Source organism: Pelophylax lessonae, assembly GCF_965119305.1.
Source record: "Pelophylax lessonae genome assembly, chromosome: 4".
NCBI lineage: Eukaryota > Metazoa > Chordata > Amphibia > Anura > Ranidae > Pelophylax > Pelophylax lessonae.
Window position 1 is genome coordinate 65,152,013 of NC_138771.1, and position 19,479 is coordinate 65,171,491.

Below are 19,479 nucleotides of genomic sequence, written 5' to 3' on the forward strand. Positions count from 1 at the left end.
TTAAAAAAAAGACAGCAGTCCATCCAGTTCAACCTATGATGTGTGTGTGTGTTTGCTTTTAACTGTACATTGTATACCCCTGTATGTTGTGGTCTTTAAGGTGCCCATCTAATAGTTTTTTGAAACTATCGATGCTCCCTGCTGATACGACTGCTTGTGGAAGCGAATTCCATATCCTTACTGCTCTGACAGTGAAGAACCCCTTACGTATTTTAAGATTAAACCGTTTTTCCTCTAGTTTTAGAGAGTGGCCACGTGTCTTATTGTATTCCCTTTCTCTGAAAAGTTTGTTCCTTATGCTAGGGTCGCCAGTACAGTATTTATACATTGATATCCTAACCCACCTCAAGCGTCTCTTCTCCATGGAGAATACGTTCAGTGCTTGTAGTCTTTCCTCATAGCTGATGCCCTCCACTCCCCTAATTCTTTTTGTTGCCCTTCTCTGGACTCTCTCCAGTTCCAGCACATCCTTCCTGAGGACCGGCGCCCAGAACTGGACAGCATACTCCAGATGTGGCCGGACCAGAGTCTTGTAGAGTGGGAGAATAATCTCTTTATTTCTGGAGTGAATCCACTTTTTTATACATCCCAGTATTCTATTGGCTTTGCTTGCAGCGGCTTGGCATTGCATGCCACTGCCAAGCCTGTTGTCCACTAGGAACCCCAGGTCCTTTTCCATCTTAGATTCACCCAGAGGTTCTCCCCCTAGTGAGTAGCTTGCTTTCGTGTTTCTGACTCCCAAGTGCATTACTTTACATTTTTCAACATCAAACCTCATCTGCCATGTAGTTGCCCACCCCATTATTTTGTTCAGGCCCGCTTGTAAGGTTTCCACATCCTGCATAGAAGATATTGGCATGCTTAATTTAGTATCATCCGCAAATACCGAGATTGTGCTAGATATCCCAAGTATGGCCACCAATTGAAACCCTTAAAATATTCTGTGGCAAAGAGCTTAGTTCATATAACCTAACTTTAGGACAGCTGGTTTACAAGGGTCTGAAAAAGACCAAGGGGCATTTCTAGGCACCCCACAGGGGTAAAAGTGCACTCTAACAGTTTGTGGGTGCTCAAACATCAGTGTTAATAGTGAGTTCATAGTTTAGGAAAATCTGAGGTTATAAGCCTCACAGAGGAACAAGCCCCACAGAATGTCATTGAACACAAGGAAAATGTATAAAGAATGCCATGTGCCATGGGGAAAAAGCTACACACTATTACATCATTTACAGGGAAAAGCCAAACACAACAGGGTAAAAATGCAATAAACTGTGATATCTGCCACACAGAAAAGCCATACAGAATATCATCAGTCGCAGGGAAAAACCCATAAAGAGCACCATCAATCATACAAGTGAAGAAACATAGAATTCCATCAATCATACAGAAAAAAACACAGCATGCAGCTTATGTTAAATATATCAAGGGGGGGGGACCCTGCGCTAAATGTGAAACAAGAACAAATAATGTTAATATAAATTCAAAATATTAGTGTACCAAAATGATAATAAAAGCAGCTAAACACTGGACCTATAGAAGTCCAACATTATATATACCAAATTAGTGTAGCGCTAATGGAAAAACAGAAAATGTGCATATAAGTGCCACATAAATCTTAAATACACGTGTTGTGATGCAACAAAAAAACAATGCAGTCCACAAAAAACGTGAGTCCCAGAATGGTTTGTGGATGGAAAGCTGTAATCCAAAGATGGAATCCCAATAGATGGTGAGGCAGGAGGGAAGACACCCGTGAAAGGTAATGAGAGATGGCTGCTTACCAGAATGTGTGGGCCCCCAAATTAATGGACAGACCACAAAGGGCTTGGTAAAAATTCAGCATACAATCTTGCCTCCACATATGCAGGGATATAGGCATGGATCCATAAGCGAATAATCAACCTTGACTCCAAATGTAAGGAGGTGAAGCAATAGACTCAAATGCAGCTCCAGCAGTGTGTGATATCATACACATGGGAAGGAAGATTAAGGGAGACTATAGCGTAATCCAGTAAGATGTACCAAAGCATTTATTAAAATCACACTTACATTATCTTAGACAAATACAGGCAAACGTTAAAACCGCGCCATCCCGCAGAAGTGTAAAACAAGCCGGCGTTCAGAGGGGCATGGTCAGCGTGGTGTCCGATACCGCCCTACCGGTTTTGTCATATGTGACGTCGTCTGCAGCTTATGTTGCAGATTCCACACAAAATCATAGTCATAAAGGGACATAATACTTATAATTCCAACCCGCAACTCAATCCCACAACATTTTAACAAAAACATGAATAGCTTGCCCAGCATCACTCCCAGAGTAGAGTTTTTTATATTCAAGCTGGTGTCTAAGTGGCATCATCTTGGAGGTGGTACCTGTTACACTTCCTGACCTGTTACAGTGTGCCCTGGCTTCCAGAAATCCTACATACCGTCACTATCATACTCCATACTGGTGTCACTGGTTTTAAAAAATACATATTCTTACCATTGGATTTCTATATAAATGTTGATGGAAACAGATGACTGTTTGTAACCACATGGAAAATGATATCTGGATGATTCATTATATGTTGTAGAAAATAAGTTTCATTATTAAGAAAAATTAGTACCATATATGGTAATTTCTAGTCCAGCTTGGTAATCTTCAACATTGATCAGAGTTTTCCAGACATGCCTAAACATGTAATTTCAACATTTTTAATATGCTTCATAGGAGTGAATCTGTATTAGGCAAGAGAAAATTTACAGAGAAGAATAAAACAACGCAGAAATCACTAATATGTTTTACATTTGTGCTACCATTACTGAGTACAGTAGTCAACAGTAACATATTCAAGTTTTTCTCTTCTTCTGCTTTTATCTCCATCCATATAGCAAAGAAAGGGGACAGGAGTCTCTGAGTGGTTATTCCAAATGGTCATGTCCACAGTTAAATATTATTATTATTATTAACAATAAGTATTATTACATGATCCATATAGCGCCAACAGATTGCATAGTGGTTTGCAATATAAAGGAGGACAGAACAATTGCAATACAATTCAAGACAAGAGGGTTAGTGCTCATTAGTGCTTACAATCTAAAGGAAAGGGCAAATGGTACAAAACAGTAGTAAATGTGTCAAGATTAGTTGTAAAATACAGTTTCTAGCTGGAGGTGGGATAGGCTTACCTGAAGAGATGAGTTTTCAGCGATCACCTAAAAGTGGACAAAGAAGGAGATAGCCAGACAGGTTGGGGTATGGAGTTCCAGAAGATGAGAGAAGCTTTTGGTGAAGTCCTGGACTGGATCATGGGAGGAAGAATACATTAATACATCTTGAGATTAAAGTGATTTTAAACGATCACCTTGTAAAACAACCCATTCAGGTTAAAATAGAAATGAAAGGCAAAACATTTTTATATAGCTATGAAAAATACATTATAAATACCTTTTTTCCTTTTTTTATACACACTCCCTCTGCTCTCAGCTGCATAAGAGCTGGGGCCAGGAGAAGCAGCAGCACACTGATCTTCCCAGTGAACGGTTGTGCAGCAGGAGCATGTCAAGACAAGTCTGATCATTGGAGGAGAGCACACTGAGTTCCCAGCCATAGCTAGAGAACTATCCAGGGTATGTTCTCCTCCTTAGTGTGGTCAGTTTTATTTGGAAAGCTAGAGGGACTGACAGGAACACCAGGGATTTCCCATAAAGGAATCATACAAAGAACAGGATACTTTCTCATACAAGTACATGGTACTAGGGATCGACCGATTATCGGCAAAGCCAATATATCAAGGGCCGATCTGCACTTTCCCCGATATATCTGAATCGGCCCCTGAGGTTACAGATATTGCCGATATTTCGGGAAAGTGCTTGTACTTTAGTGATGCCTGCAGCTAGAAGCATCACCCCAGTACTCGTGTCCATAGCCGACGGTCGGCTGTCTTGTAATGTCAACCGATGCAGCTGAGAAGCCTCTCGGCTGTCATTACAAGGGGCAAGAAGGGATGTCCCCCCCTCCTGCGGCATTCCGCGGTTCGCCCGGGTCTCCCGTCCCACCAGGAGACCGGGGCATCCTACCAGCATGGCCGCCGAAGAGAAGACCCGATCAAAGCCGCATTCGGCTCTGATCGGGTTTCCATGTAAAAACCCGGAAGTGATGTCATGACATCACTTCCGGGTACTCTGCGCCAAATTAAAAAAAATGACAGCATTCAAAACACCAAAACTTGGCGTTTTAAATGCTTTTAAGTGCAGAGGAGGGGTTTGGGGGTCTTTTAGACCTCCAGATCCCTCCACCACAGTACCTGTAAAAAAAAATGTTTAAATGTCAGAAAATATCGGCAGATATCAGTCGATACCGATATGCAATGAATAAAAAAATCGGTATCGGCAATAAAAAAACGATATTGGTCAATCACTACATGGTACAGCAGGCACATATCAGGAATATGAAGTGTTGGGGTAACCAGGGCCGTCTTTAACACAGGGCAAAAGGGACAGCTGCCCCGGGCCCAGTCATTGTTGTGGGGCCCAAAACAGCAGCCCCTTGAGCCCGCACTGCCTGCAAAAAGCTAATAAGTGGATTTTAGAGGGCCCAAGAAAATATTTGCCCAGGGTCCAATCAATATTAAAGATGGCTCTGGGGGTAACAAACACTTTATCAGACTCCAAGAGGTTTTTTTCTCAAGGGCAGATCACCTTTACTACAGTAATTCTAGTTTTGACATGCAAGTAGCAAAAAAAAAAAAAAAAAAGCTGCTCAAACTATTGTTTCCCAGATATTTCCCCTTAAGCAATCCTGAAAAGGGAATTTTTTTATATGTATATACAATGTGTGAAAAGCAGGATGAAATCAAAGGTTCCAGAAACATCCACTAACCTCCCTGTTACCATCTTTGTTGAACTGGTTTGTGGTTTTGAGCAATTGGGCTTCCTGTGTGGTTATATAGGCCTTTTCTGTGCTGTGGCAAAATGTTTATTATATAATAAAAAGTGTGTGGGAAAGGAAAGCCTGGGCTCTTGTTGTATATGGGAACTGTGTATGGATTTATGGTTTTTGAAAGATGTGTGGTAATTTATAATTAATTGGATAATAATAAGTTATATTTTTACAAGGTTATTTCAGTTCTATGGAGATTTTTTATAGCCTGTGGCATGTATGCAGACACCTCTGGAATGGAATGTTGGTTATTCATTTATTGGGCCTATTTGGGAAACACCATACGAAATTAAATTAGATGGTTTATACATTACAGTAGCTGTGGCATGCTGTATGTGGCCTTGTTGTTTCATATTGAAGTCATGAAATGGAAAATATATTGGTGCATACAATATATTTTATAGAAAGAATAATGATGCTTAGTACTTATCAATAGATTATCATTAAAGCAGAGCTACAGCCAAATAGTTTACCTGCCAAAATAAATGCAATTCTTTTTAACAGTTCCTCCACTTTTTACAGCCAGAGTGGTGATAAAACCTCCATCCCTGCTGTATCACCTCCCCTCTCACAGTCTCACACTGGACTATAAATGGGCATTATCATCCGGTGCCCTGAGTCTACTTAAATACCCCCCTTCCCCTTCACTTCTTATGGATCATAACATGTTAAAATGTCAGCATTGTGCAACAGAATCTGATGACACAATGTCAGTCTGATTTCTGATGTGCAAAAGATTATGGTAATATATATATATATATATATATATATATATATATATATATATATAGTGAAACATACACGGGGGGGTTGTTTTCTTTACTTCGTTGACATTATTTTAGACTATTCACTGAGCTTAGTAAATAGTGTGAAGCTGTGCTCCAGATAAATATCCAATAATGTGCAAGAGAAAAGTGTTAGGTTTTGGGGAATTATGGGCCAGTTTAGAGAAGGGTGATTGTTAGAAGGTAAACTCATCTTTTCACAAAAAATAAAGGTTGAACTAACACCCTACATCCTCTCCACCCCACCCAGTCCCCGCTGCACCTACCTTCCTGGGCGATGAGCAGTTACAGATCATGTGGCTGCCTGAGATTTAAAATCCCTGCTCTTCATCCCCTTCTTTCTGTAGGACTAAGAGGATAAGAGTGATTCTCACTGGTCAGCGCTGGCATGTGACCATTTCAACCAATTGGTATTGCTCTGATCTGTCCCAGAAAAATGAAGGGAAGTAGAGTAAGGTTCTAGGATAAGGATCAAGGTTAAAGAAGAGTTATCACTCTTTTTTTCTACTTTGTGTACTTTTTATGTCTTCCTTGGTGCCCTCAAACACTAGCCGTAATGTCAATCAACGTGTCCCCCACTTTAAAGCATGACCACATAATAGCAATAGGATGACAATAGCAATAAGATGACTGCTTTGCTTTGTAGCGCCTTTCTCTGGCTCCCAGCACTTTCCCAAGGCAAGTGCTGGCAAGAAGAATGCAAAGTGATGGGAGGCTGACACACATCACCTCACTGTGCATTCTTCCTGCCTGTGCTTACCTTGGCATAGTGATGGGGGTAAGAGACAGGTGCTCACTAATAAAGCAGCCATCTCCTTACCAGCTCAGGCTAGTGTGCCATGGAGGAAGGGGCGCCCTGTCTAACATTGCAGCTAGTGTTTTAGTGCACCTAGGAAGCTAGTACAAAGTACTACATGTACAACATGTTCCATCAAAATTAAAAAAAAAAAAAAAATAGTGATACTTATTCTTTGAATATGGAGGAGGTTAACAGGTAAGCCATTTTTTTAGGGAAATATAATTTAATGGTTAAGACAGAACTAAAACAACCGATATGGACTAAAGGGGTTGATTTACTAAAACTGATGATGCAGCACAGCTGTGCATGGTAGCCAATCAGCTTCCAAAATTCAGCTTGTTCAATTAAGCTTTGACAAAAAAATACCTGGAAGGTGTTGGACTCTGATGGAGTCCGTTCAGCTCAGCGGGGGATCGATCCGCCGATCCCCGCTGAGCAGGCGGATGACAGCTCCGTCTCCGCTCTGTGTGGTGAGACGGAGCTGTCAGATCCCCGCTGTTGTCTATGGGGAGATTGGATGAGCCCACCTGTCCGTTCTCATCTGATCCGATCTGATCCTCCAAACGGATGGAAAATAGGGTTTCCATCCATCCGGACACCCACTGCCCCATAGGGATGCATGGAGCATCCAATCAGGTTCGCCTGAAAAACTAACAGGCGGATCAGTTCACCCGTGTGAAAGGAGCTTTACACTTTCCAGTTTAAGTAAATTAACCTCATGGTGTCAAGAAAAAAATAATATGTATTTGCTTTGGTTAAAAATAAAGCCGTTCTCTCTTATAAAGTACATGTGAATAAATGTAAAATATTTTTTACGCTTTTTTCTGTAACAGTAAATTCACACAATTCTTTGATAAGTACACTGCAGCTTCTTTCCTCACATAGCTTTCTTTGTTTTCGGGAACACTAAAATGACTGAATTATGTTGGAGTTTTTTGTTTAAATATAGGGTTTTTACAGATGGATAGCACATGCTTGTTGATATTGAGGCATACTGTCAGTACTGTTTATTACTTTTATATGCATATATATCACACAGGTGTGTATTTATTTTTGGAAGTATTTATAGAATAGTTTATACTGTGAACAATTTTGTAATCTTTCATCAGAAACAATGCTGCACCATAAAAAAACACCATTTCTCATCAAAGTCCTCTGTCACGGAGAAGAGCATAAAAAAGGGTGGTGTACAAAATACAGCTGCACTACTAAGTGACTCACTGGCCTGGAATAAGTTAACAGGTTTGGAATTCCAATTTCACTGGCTGCCTTCTTATTTCAGGTCAGCAACTCATATGTGACCAAACAATAAAGCCAAAAGATTCAATTCTGGCGAATTCTGTGGCAATTATACCTTATTCTGTAGTCTATATATGTTCAATATATGTATTGCTAAAGAGGACTGTAAGAGATTGCAGACACATTAGTGGAATTAATAGTTCAGCCCTATTCACACCTATGCAGATGTGATGGTGCACGTGTGTTTTTGCACTTTTAGGTCATCCATTCATTTCAGGGGGCTGCCCTACACACAACAATCACACAATAGTGGGCAATACGTTATCTTGTGTTGTGATGCGATTTAGTGTACATGCATTAGCTGTACATTTGCAGAACCATTAAGAATGAATAGCACTGCAGCATGTCTGCCGGAACATAGAGTGTGTTCATGTGCTGTGGAACATCATGCAATATCATGCACATTCCCACATCACAAGTGTGAATGAGGCCTTAAAGACTGTGGACATGCTACAAGTTTGGTTGAAGACTGGAGGAATGCTGCAGAAAACAGTAAGAGACTGGACAGATATCACATGAGACTATTGGTGTCTCTGCACTTACCCCATTATAAACCAATGCTCCCACTCCCACGACAGACTTCTGGGGTCTAAGGGCCACAAAACAAGTACCAAAGGGCCTCGTGTGGCAATCTGGCTGCAGGTTGAGCACTAGGAGTGATATAATTGCTTATGCTGATCCATTATTTATTTATTTATTTCAGGTTCTTATATAGCACTGTCAATTTACGCAGCGCTTTACATATACATTGCACATTCACATCAGTGGAATAGAGAAAAGAGGAGAGGGGAGTGAGAGAATCCCACAATGCAATGGGGTCTCTCAACCTCTCAAATGTATTGGGACTTTGTAGGCTATTAGTAAGTGCTCATCTTTGTGGGAATAAATATAACAATCATCTGAAAAAAAATCTATCATTTATTTCACATAGACGTACAAAATGTAACAATAGAATGTGTTCAATAAAACATGATAAATACATGCACATGAATCATAAGACATAATTTGTTAACCACTGGAGCCCCTATGCCTCTAGTAACTAAGGCAACTCATAAAGATATATGACAAGTCATGATAAATCATGATAGGAAATCATACAAAATATAGGGTTCGCTTGTGGTAAACGTGGAATCGCAATGCGTTTCGCTTGGTCGCTTCTTCAGGCGATTCCTAAAAGGTTGTCTACAGAGCGGACATTTCTTATATACTTAACCCCTTGATCAAAATGGGGTGTACAAGTAGTGTGCAGGCATATCTCATATGGCTCCACTGTTTAATCCCTTATTAGCCGCCAAACAGATACTGGTAGATAACAGATATGGCAGGCATCATGTCAATAATAAAGATAAAAAGACAAGGCGCCTCTAAGTGCAGTAGGCTCGGAGTATTTATTAGGTTAAATGTATAAAAGCACTCACATTTGGCTAATGTGACATGGGCATAGCAAAGATCTGTCTGGAGTCTTCCTATCCGCTGTGCTCAGTGGTTGCAATGAGGACATCCGGTGATCCGCTTCCTGTAGATGTGTCCTTTTGTCTGTATCTCAGCCTGGCCGGCATGAGGTTTCCTGAAGGCAGGGAAATTCAGGAAATCTCATGCCGACCAGGCTGAGACACAGACGAAAGGACGCATCTACAGGAAGTGGATCACCGGATGTCCTCATTGCAACCACTCAGCACAGCATATAGGAAGATTCCAGACATATCTTTGCTATGCCCATGTCACATTAACCAAATGTGAGTGCTTTTATACTTTTAACCTAATAAATACTCAGAGCCTACTGCACTTAGAGGCGCCTTGTCTTTTTATCTTTATCACTTTCAGAGCAGCTTCTCCTCTCCAGTGCTGCCGAAGTGCAGTGTCTCACCTAAAGCCTGCTGTATTCCACGGAAGCGCCCATACAACAAACCCTTTTTATCATGTCAATAATATAATTTCATTTCTTTAAACATCCTTGTCCTTGAGCGAGCATATTGATTTGCATCAATATGTCACTTATTAGCATTGGCAGCCGTCGGGCCAGGTATATAAGGTGTGGTCGGCGGCCTGCGGTCTGTCCGAATGTCCTCACCGGCCGTTATTATCATACCAGCAGCTAGCAGTGCGACTGCTTTATGGGGGTGCCTGACTGAATTGCCTCCGGCCCAACTCGCCCCATAAGACTGGTACTATTCTAAAAGTGTAGCTCAAGCTGGCTGGGACCCTTTTCATGCAGGAGCCGGGAGGAGGCTGTTTTTTTTTTTTTTTTTGTGCAGGGGTGCATCTTTTTCTGCTGCCCCCCTGCAAAGTGCCGCCATACGCCTGGGCCTTGTTGGCCTAGGCCAAGATACAGCACTGGTTCCCAGATAAGAGTTCAATGTGTGCTGTGATATGCTTAACAGAAAGTCCCAGAAATACTCTGCTGGGGGTCCATACTTCCAAATTGGATGTACACAGAGTAACAAGGATCTAGTTAAGGTACTAGGGCATCCTCCTGGTTACCTTTTGTCTTTGTTTGTAGTTATTAGCTATACCATATAAGAAACCTACTTATCTGTGGTACATATGTATAATTCTCAAATCACTTTCTGCAACTGGCCTTGGTGTCTGTTCACTGTTTTGTGAGTTTGTCTTTATTCGATAAAAATATGGTGAAAGAAAGGTTTTGCATAAAGTATAGCACTTCTTGTAGAATAATATTACATTTTTATAGCATTCAATATTTCAGACCAAAAAGAAAGACAACTAAGGAAGCAAAATAGATAAGGGGATTTGGTTCCAAAGGAGGGACTGTTATTTCAAAAAAGGAGCAGTTGTTAGCTATGCATATTATATTTTGATTGCAGATTGTAGAGTTTACTGGGTTACTTTGAGAATGATTCATTTGATCACATTTCACAGAAGCAGGAATGCATTACTATTTTGGATTGCCAATTCTCTGTTTTTATTTCTTCGGTGCTTTTTTGGTAATTTCTTCCTGTTTCCTTCCTTTTCTCTGCATTTGGTTTAATCTAACATTATAGGTTAAGGAAAGTGTAAATAAATCAGACAGAAAATGGTCTAGTGTTACCTGTTTTCCCCCTTATATTTACCAAAACAATTTACAGTTTATTTATAAATGTTTAAAACTGCAAATCTTGGGGTACAAAAGTCACATATAGATATATCTTATCTACTTTACTCTACTTTTTTGCCTATTTTGCATAAATTTCCCACATAAAAATGATGCTGCTCATAACTCAACTGTCTCGTTCCTTTTCACCATCAGCACCCATAAACACAGAATTTAAACTTTTCTTAGTTATTGGATGGTTTACAGACTTAGAACTATATAGATGTGAACATGTGACAAGATTTTGCGTTAAAGACAATACAATTCTAAGTGATTTATTTTAAGGTTTAATTTTATGGTGTATTGAATACCTAATGTGCAAGGGAAATGTAAAAACAAGGGTTTTTAGCTTGCACAAGATTGGATGTTTGAAGTAAAGGCAGCGTTACCTTTTTTTCTAAGCTTTGTGAAGTGAATATTCACTCCTCCTCCTACAGACTGGTATTCACATATTTCCTTGTAAAAAGGGTGTTCTTTTTATATAAGGGCGTAACTAAATGAAAAGTGGTTGTACATATTTTCATATCTAAATTGTCTGAGCAAGCAATATTTTCTTAATTTTATTTATTTTGCAAATTAATAAAATGTAGTTTTCCATCAAGTCAATGGGTGGAGCTTTTGTCTTCTTTTCATATCATTAACTTGATTATTTTTCACCTGTGTTGCAAGAAACCCTTTGTTTACAGACAAAAGAAAAAGTTTAACAAGGGAATATATATAGTGGGTCTGTGCATTATTCATGTGTCCATTATAATCAGGACAAAAAAATGTATTGTATTAGTCTGAAAAATATGAAATATTGAACATTAATATTTTGTATTCTCTTTTTAAGCCATGAGGTGGATGTTAAGGGTTTGTTCTTAGTTTTGTGATTTAGGAGTGGTACACTATATGCACACTGCATTTTATATGCATTTTACATGTGTTTCTATTGAACTTGCGTATAAGTGAAAGTACTCAAACATTGCAGCAAGCAGGAATTATTTTTACCCCACTGCTCCTAAAACACCCTGGTGGGAATAGGCCCTTTTATTGTATGTATAGAATATATATCTTTTATAGCATGAAAAAAATGTTTGTTTACATGCTGTGTAACTTCACACAGAAGTGAATTACCTATTCCACTAATTCTCATTAGCAGTGACCCATCCCTTATCAAAGGACTCAGTTCTAAGCTTCAATCAGAGAAATAGGGAGAAAGGGCAAGCGCTCATTGTTTTGCTGTCTTTTTTGCCAAGCTATAGCCAATTAATGCTTGATATCTATATTAAATAAAACAATATAAAGCAAAGTCCTGAAAATGTATAAACTTAAAAAAATAAAACTGAAATTAATCTAAAATCATAAAGAAGACACTTACTATGTACCTTATCAAAGTTTCTCAGAGGTCTATAGTTATTGGATGCTGATTGCCATATACCTAGGATTTGGGCAAATGTTGCTGGGGCTTAGAGTGTGTATGAAGCACCGTCATAAGCACCCTCTAATCTGAGAACCACAAAATGAAAACACTATTTATTTAATTTGTAATATAAAAATAAGGATAAGGAAATTCACTTATCCACCTATGTCTACATGCTTTTTTGTTGAAAAATCATTTTGGAAAATACCCCACTAGAATTTTTTGCCATAGCCATCCTAAATAAGGGCAGATGATTCATCTAGCATGTACTCCCTAGAATCCATCTGCTATTAGCTGAGGCATGCAGGCAGGAGAATGGGCCTAGCCGAGAAATTTACTCCTCCTCTTCTCCATATGAAAGAAAAAAAAGCCTATGAAGACTTGTGAAATATATCACATCATTTTGGCCTAGGCCAGAAAGCAAGAAGCAACTGAAAGAAAGAAAAAGTACAAAACAAGTTTACAAGTATACAAAATATACCTTCCTATCTGTTAATTAATGCTAGCAACATAATAATTACAAATAGTTAATGTTGATTGAAATAGTTTAGTTCAGCTTTAAGACTTATCCATGTTTTGCATGTTTTGGTCAATAGCTTAACTAGAGGATCCAACAGCTTCCATCAATTCTACTTTACCCTGCACCTAGGTAATTACTATAGCGATGGCCTATGGTGACAGTCCTACTTCTGCAATGATAGAAATATTAAAGCAGAACTAAACCCATTTATTTAAAGTGGAACTAAACCCATCAGTTTCACTGTTTCCTGAAACAGTTACATCCAAATCATGCAGTGATTAATAACTGTCACATTTTCTTGTACTTTCAACCATACTGTCAAACCATCAAATGGCTTGTGTCATAACTGATCACATGTGCAGCCCCATGTCAACTGCAGATCAAACAGAGGCCAAGATGGCTTCCTTGGCTGCAAAGTATAGGAGGGCTTAGTTCAGCTTTACTATTTCCTCCCTTCATTGTAGGAATATGATTTTCACCATAGGCCATTGCTATAATAATTAGGTGCAAAGTAGAATTAATGGAAGCAGTTGGATTCATTTGTTTTGAGATGGCCTACAGTTGTACACATGTAATAAATATTACCATGGATTAAAGTGGTTCTAAAGGCAGAATGTTTTTTTTACCTTGCATTAAGGTAAAAAAACCTTCTATATGCGACCCCCCCCCCCCCAGCCCCCCTTATACTTACCCAAGGCCAATGTCAATCCAGCACTGTGCACGTGAGTAAGTACCACCACCTCATTGGTTCAGAAACAGCAGCGGGGGCTGTTGGCTCCTACTGCTTTCAATAACAGTCAGTGAGGATGGAGTGAGTCAATGCTGCTTGCTATGGGGGACTCAGCGGGGGGTCCAGGAGTGCTGGTGTGGGACCTAAGCAGAGCAGGATCGGGGCTGCTCTGTGAAAAACCATTGCGCTGAGCAGGTAAGTATATCATGTTTGTTATTTAAACAAGAATACCCCCTTACAATCACTTTAATTTACCAGTCATATTTGTAATGCATGGTGCAGTATATCAGGGGAAGCCTTCATTGTACGTCAATGTTAACTTTTGTAACATTATATTTACTTACTATTTATTTAATTAATTAAAAATATTTATTGAAAATTTTACAAATAGTAAAACAAGCATCAGTACAAAAAAAACACAATTAGCGGAACAAGTAGAGAGAACATAAGCAATGCACAAGATATAAATACCCACAATACCAATCTGAAAACAATAAAAGTATGAGTAATCTGCATGGGGGGGGGGGGGGGGGTCAGAGTCTCATCACCTGATACATCTAGAAGATGAGTACCTAACCAATGAATACTACCCCAAGATCAAAATGCTGAACATGTGGGATGCTAGTACAGGAACTCCCACGTAGGCAAACGTACAATAGAAAAAAGTGAAAGAAAAGACTAAACACAATATAAAAAAAAAACAAAGAGCAAAAGAGAATGGTTTGGATCAAAAGTCGAAGAGAGTAAAATATTCCCTAAAACCAAAAAGAAATAATAAGTTAATGCACCAGAGAGATATGCATATAGGTGGCCCATGGCTGCCAGATCTGTTCACATTCTCTGACAGTGTCCTGCAAAATGCTAACAATATTCTTATTTAACATGATCCAGGTGACTTTTTTCCTAGCCTGTGCCAAGGAAACTGTAGGTTGTTTCCGGGATTTGGCAATTGTCATTTTAGCCCCCAGCAAAATAAAGAATATCAAGCATTGTAGGCATTTAGGTAACCCAGGCAAAGGGGCATTAAGGAGTGCTATACGTTAAATCTGAGGAACTGATTGTTCCGTTACTCTACGAATCAGTACTTACTATTTATTTATTCTTACTCATTTTTTGGGTTAAAAACATATAATGTATACAACATTCTTAGAATGATGATATAAGCTATGTCATTATACTCAGTAAAACTCATGTACACAACTGTATCTTTGCAGGCTGAAGCTGAGCAAGAGCAAGGAGCGTACTTTCTTCCAGAGTTTGCACTGTCTCCACAAGGAAGTTTTCTGGAAGATACAACAGGGGAGCAATTTTTAACTTACCGGTATGATGATCAGGTACAAAAAACATTTTTTTCCCTTTACTCTATCTAGAACCTTAGTATGCAGACAAATAATGTTAACATCTCCCTAGATTATTGGTTTACACCATTACATTGTGCACACTTTACACTATTATTGATTCCTATATTTCCAAACAATTAATTCACTTACTCACTAAGCACATATAAATTATTTATTTATTTATTTATATAGCACGTTTGCACTTTATCCAACAAGCGCAGGTACTTTTGGCGCTTAACGCCATTCGTTTACCAAATAATGTTAACAGCCATGGCACTGACAGCTACTGTAGATTATTTAAACACGCAGGTAAGTTAAAAACATCATTTTAATGTGGTTACGAAGAAAACCTTTCTTTTACCTAAATTTATATTAGGCACATTTGTTATTTTAGTAACATACTGCATATTTAAAAAAGGGTGTGTTTTATTAAAGTGTATCTATAGCCAAAAACTTTTTTAGTTATGGATAGACTGGGGAAAGGTTAGTGTATCTGTTGGAAATTGGTGTAAACTGGGGCACCATTAGGGAGATTTCCCCCTTACTTTCTGTTCTTGGGACAACCTTTTACCAGTCAGGGAGCAAATAAATCTCTCCAACATAGCCTTTTACTGCAGTAAAACCAAATAGGGGTTCTAATCCTTTGCCATACTCAGTTTTGGCTATAGATACACTTCAACCTCTGTTATATTGAGTACTAATTTAATAATTCATACTGTGTTTATACCATGTTGTAATATAATAATAAAACCCTATTCTTTAGGGCTGTCAGTGATTGACATACATATGGAATCCGCTTTTGAGATTAGAGATTTCATAACAGTACATCTAATTGGTACTTTTTTTGTAATACATCAAGTCCTGTGAATACACTACCCTATAGATATGATTGGAGCATATACAAAATATATAGTGCAATGAGGATATATGGAAACGGGAAATAATATTTTACCTCTGATGAGAAATGCAGAGGTGTATATACGTAATAATGTCTAATTTACTTTATGAAAAATAACTTTGTCATAGTTCAAGGGGCTGCTAAAAAATTATCTCATCACTATGAGCTGTACATATAATCAATTTTAGCTGGGTTTCCCAGGACATAAAAATTATATGAAAGGTTCCTATGGGGAAAAACGTTGAACAAGCTGTGCTAGACACTTGGGGCTAATGTGCCTACATTGAAGACTGGTCAATGAGTAAAGTTTAGATATCTCTAGTATGTGCTGGGGGCCAGGTAGGGAGGAGGGGCCAATGCGTGTAATGGGGTTTAGATCTCTCTGGTGGGACACCCGGCCTCCAGCAATGAAACAGAAAATGCCAATCTGCTGAAACCCCTTTTAGTACAAGGGAGTGTTTTTCTTGTCACTTCCTTTGTTACAGAATGATAAATTCTTATAACTCCAGCCAACTTTTTTTCATTGTAAATCCTCTGACAATAATAAAAAGCAATAAAAAGCTGACAGAGGTTCTCCTTCTGCTTAAAAACATATACTTAAAGCTCTGTTGTCCCTGTTGGAAAGATTGCCCCAGTAACAACTTTTTCTTTCCCACTCTTTCCAAATGTAAAAGGAAATTCTAGAAGGAAATTGCTATGGCAAACTTTAGTCATTTCAGAAAGAGGTCCTAAAATTATGGGGGAATTAGGGTTCAAGACATGAACTAGTATCAGGAAGTCAAATGATAATTTAGTTGGGCAGCTTTGGTTGTGTAAGGATTGCTCAGACTCCAGATGGTCAGGTCACCAAAATTAGTCCACTTGACTTTTCACAATTGTAGAATGTCTAGAAGGAACTAACAGTTTATAAGTATGGAATAAAAAGACTATGGCAGAACTGAAGACAGTTTATATAATCCGTATGTACTAGAATGCCATGAGGCAAGGTTCATGGAAGGATTGTGTCAAGTAAGTTTCACCTCTGTCCAGATTGCCAGCAGATGTTAAGCTTTGCTAATATGTATAAAAGGAATGACATTTAAAACAAGGGGGCTTTTTTTTTTAGGAAAATTTAAATAAAAGTGGAGCTGTTGACCACAGCATTCAGTCAGGTTTCCTATTTCTAGTCAAATAAAGAATCAGTATGCTGTGGGTTACCACCTTACTTTTGTAGCTCTTGAAAAAAAAATCAGACTAAGTATAATTTCAATTCTTATCTAAAAAATACACTGTGGATGTTATATACAGTTATTGGCCCCAATCAACCAAGCGTCTGGTTGCTTTATTTTAAAGTAGACTACAAAATTGATCATTAAAATCTAATTGGGTGTGATATATAGCATTACTATTTTATTTTGCCAAAATTGCTCTAATTGACGTTACTTTGTCTTCACTTGTCTGTTTAGCTATGGGAACTGGTCCATACAGTAGAAAATATTATTTCATACAATATGTTATATTTTGTATGTTATATATACGCTATATTAAGTCTAGTGTACTAACTTTTATACAACTTAGACTACGTGTGAGCACTGGGTACACAGTGTACCAAGTGCTTGAGTTTTTAAGTGAGTCTATCACTCTAACAAAAAAAATACAAAACGCCTGACAGCTTTATAGTGAAGACACCAAGAGGCTCTCATCTTCAAACCCTCAAACATTTCTAATGGCAGTCACTCAGGTGAACTGTACTATGGGCCAGTAAGAACGTGTAAGAGATGTAAGGAATGGGGGCAAACTTGCCAATGATTGGCCATACAGAGCAGCCCAGCATTCAGGCAAGGCAGGTATGTGAAGTTATCACTAGGTACCTGCATTATGTACCTGTCAGCAAAGTTTGTATGTTCTTAAAGTGACACTTTTAATCTCCTACACTGGATTAGTGTGTTCAGTGCTCTTGCTCAAGGGAGCTGGTAGCCACAAATGGTGCCATTGAGTTAATTTTGTCATGTAGTGCAGACACTGATGTGATGACTGATGACTGAGTAAGCAAAGAAGCAAATGTCGTGTCACTCTAAGGTATTTTAAGCCATTGGACTTTGTAGAACCTTTAGGTCCAACCACCTGGGAAGTGCTTGGTAAGCGTTAAGAATGCAAACCAAGCTTTCTCTTTTCACATATGTTTATAAAGCTTTATTAGGTATAGAAGGAGTTTTTATTGGTACAAGATTATTGCTATAACTGTTTAGTTTACTAAGGTAGGCATTCAGAATTTCAGCTGGCTGTAGAGTTTTGCATTGTTAGTCATCAACAAAGGCTGCAAGTTTTTTTTATATTAAATAATACCCTTTCTTGGCTTACTTAATATGCAGCTCTTATTTCCAAAGTTAAAATTTTGCCAATAAAGGGGTATTGATTCCAAACTGTCAACGTGTGCTTGAAAAGAGCGGGTATTGACAAATTATTGCACATTAAACAACAGACCTGTTAACGTGACAAAATTTGTTCTGCCACGTTTTTACAATTTACAGCTTGCATCCCACTTTAGATTAATAGCCATATTATTCAATTTGGAACCCTGAAAGGCATCTTCAGGACACACAGAAAAATCAGAGTCATTTTTAATTATATGTTTTAGGGAAACTTGCAACCGATCCCTTCTGCTAGCATTTTATGTCATGAAAAGGTCAACTTCTACTTTGCATTGACATTTCAGTTTTTAGTAGATGCCAGAGGGTTGGATCAGACACTGGCCTCTTAAAATGATTTGTATTTGCAGATCTGCTTACTCGCACCAGCCATGTGATGGTGTACAGAACCCCATTTTATAATTGTACTCATATTATGAAGAAAGATTCCTTAGCAGGATATTAGAAGTTCACACTGTACTGGAAATAGCTCATTTTCTGAGTCCTCTCTAGGAATAAAAGAAGCTGGTGGGTGATTAAGTTACTTTCCTCCTGCCTATTTGAGATGAGAGAACATTTTAATCAATATACAGTATGTTAGAATCCAACTTCAGGTTGGGCAGCCCCCCATATGCCATTTCTGCATACCCTTTTCCTGCCATTTTCTGGCTGGTCCCATGACAAGCAGATGCCCCTTTTTCCTTCTCACTTCTTTTCTTCTTCTTGCAGCCCGCTTTGCTGCAGCAAATGTGAAGGAAAAACAGTTCTCCAGTAGTAATCATGCTCTTTGCCTTGAGAAAAAGGGCCTGTGTGCTCTTGAAACATCATTGCCAAGATGTTTTTATACAATAAATGAGGATATTTATGGCTGAAGTGCTGGCTTTCAATCACAATTGAATATGAAATCACTCAGCGCTGCATTTTTGGTCTTTTTATTTCCATCACAATTCATGTTCTCGGTGGTGCTATTGCACTTGTGCACCCACATCTACTAAGTGAAGAGGTACTGATACTTTTATATTAACTTAAGATAGCATTACCGCTCTTGTTTACCAAAGCTTACTCATGCTGACCAACAGGGCCCATGTGACCTCGCCTGGTGAAGACGACCCTACCTATAAGCTCTGTAAGCGGTATAGTCCACAGCCCTATTCCTAATGACTCATTACTCACTTTTTGGAATCTGATTTTTTTTTTTATACATACTGTGTTTATTTATTTATTTATTTTTTGTTACGTGAAATCCTTTATTGATATGTCTTATCTTGGTTAAGTGACTGAAGGTTGCAAATCTGTTAATAAAG

General features: G+C 38.6%; 1 protein-coding gene across 1 annotated transcript in view; it reads left to right on the top strand.

Moving 5' to 3' along the window:
* Positions 1 to 19,479, top strand: part of ADAMTSL3 (ADAMTS like 3) — a 730,739-nt gene that overhangs the window by 132,974 nt on the left and 578,286 nt on the right. The window contains exon 3 of the mRNA XM_082255626.1: positions 14,765 to 14,884. Coding sequence (XP_082111752.1) covers positions 14,765 to 14,884 — 120 coding nt within the window. The remainder of the gene's footprint in view (positions 1 to 14,764; positions 14,885 to 19,479) is intronic.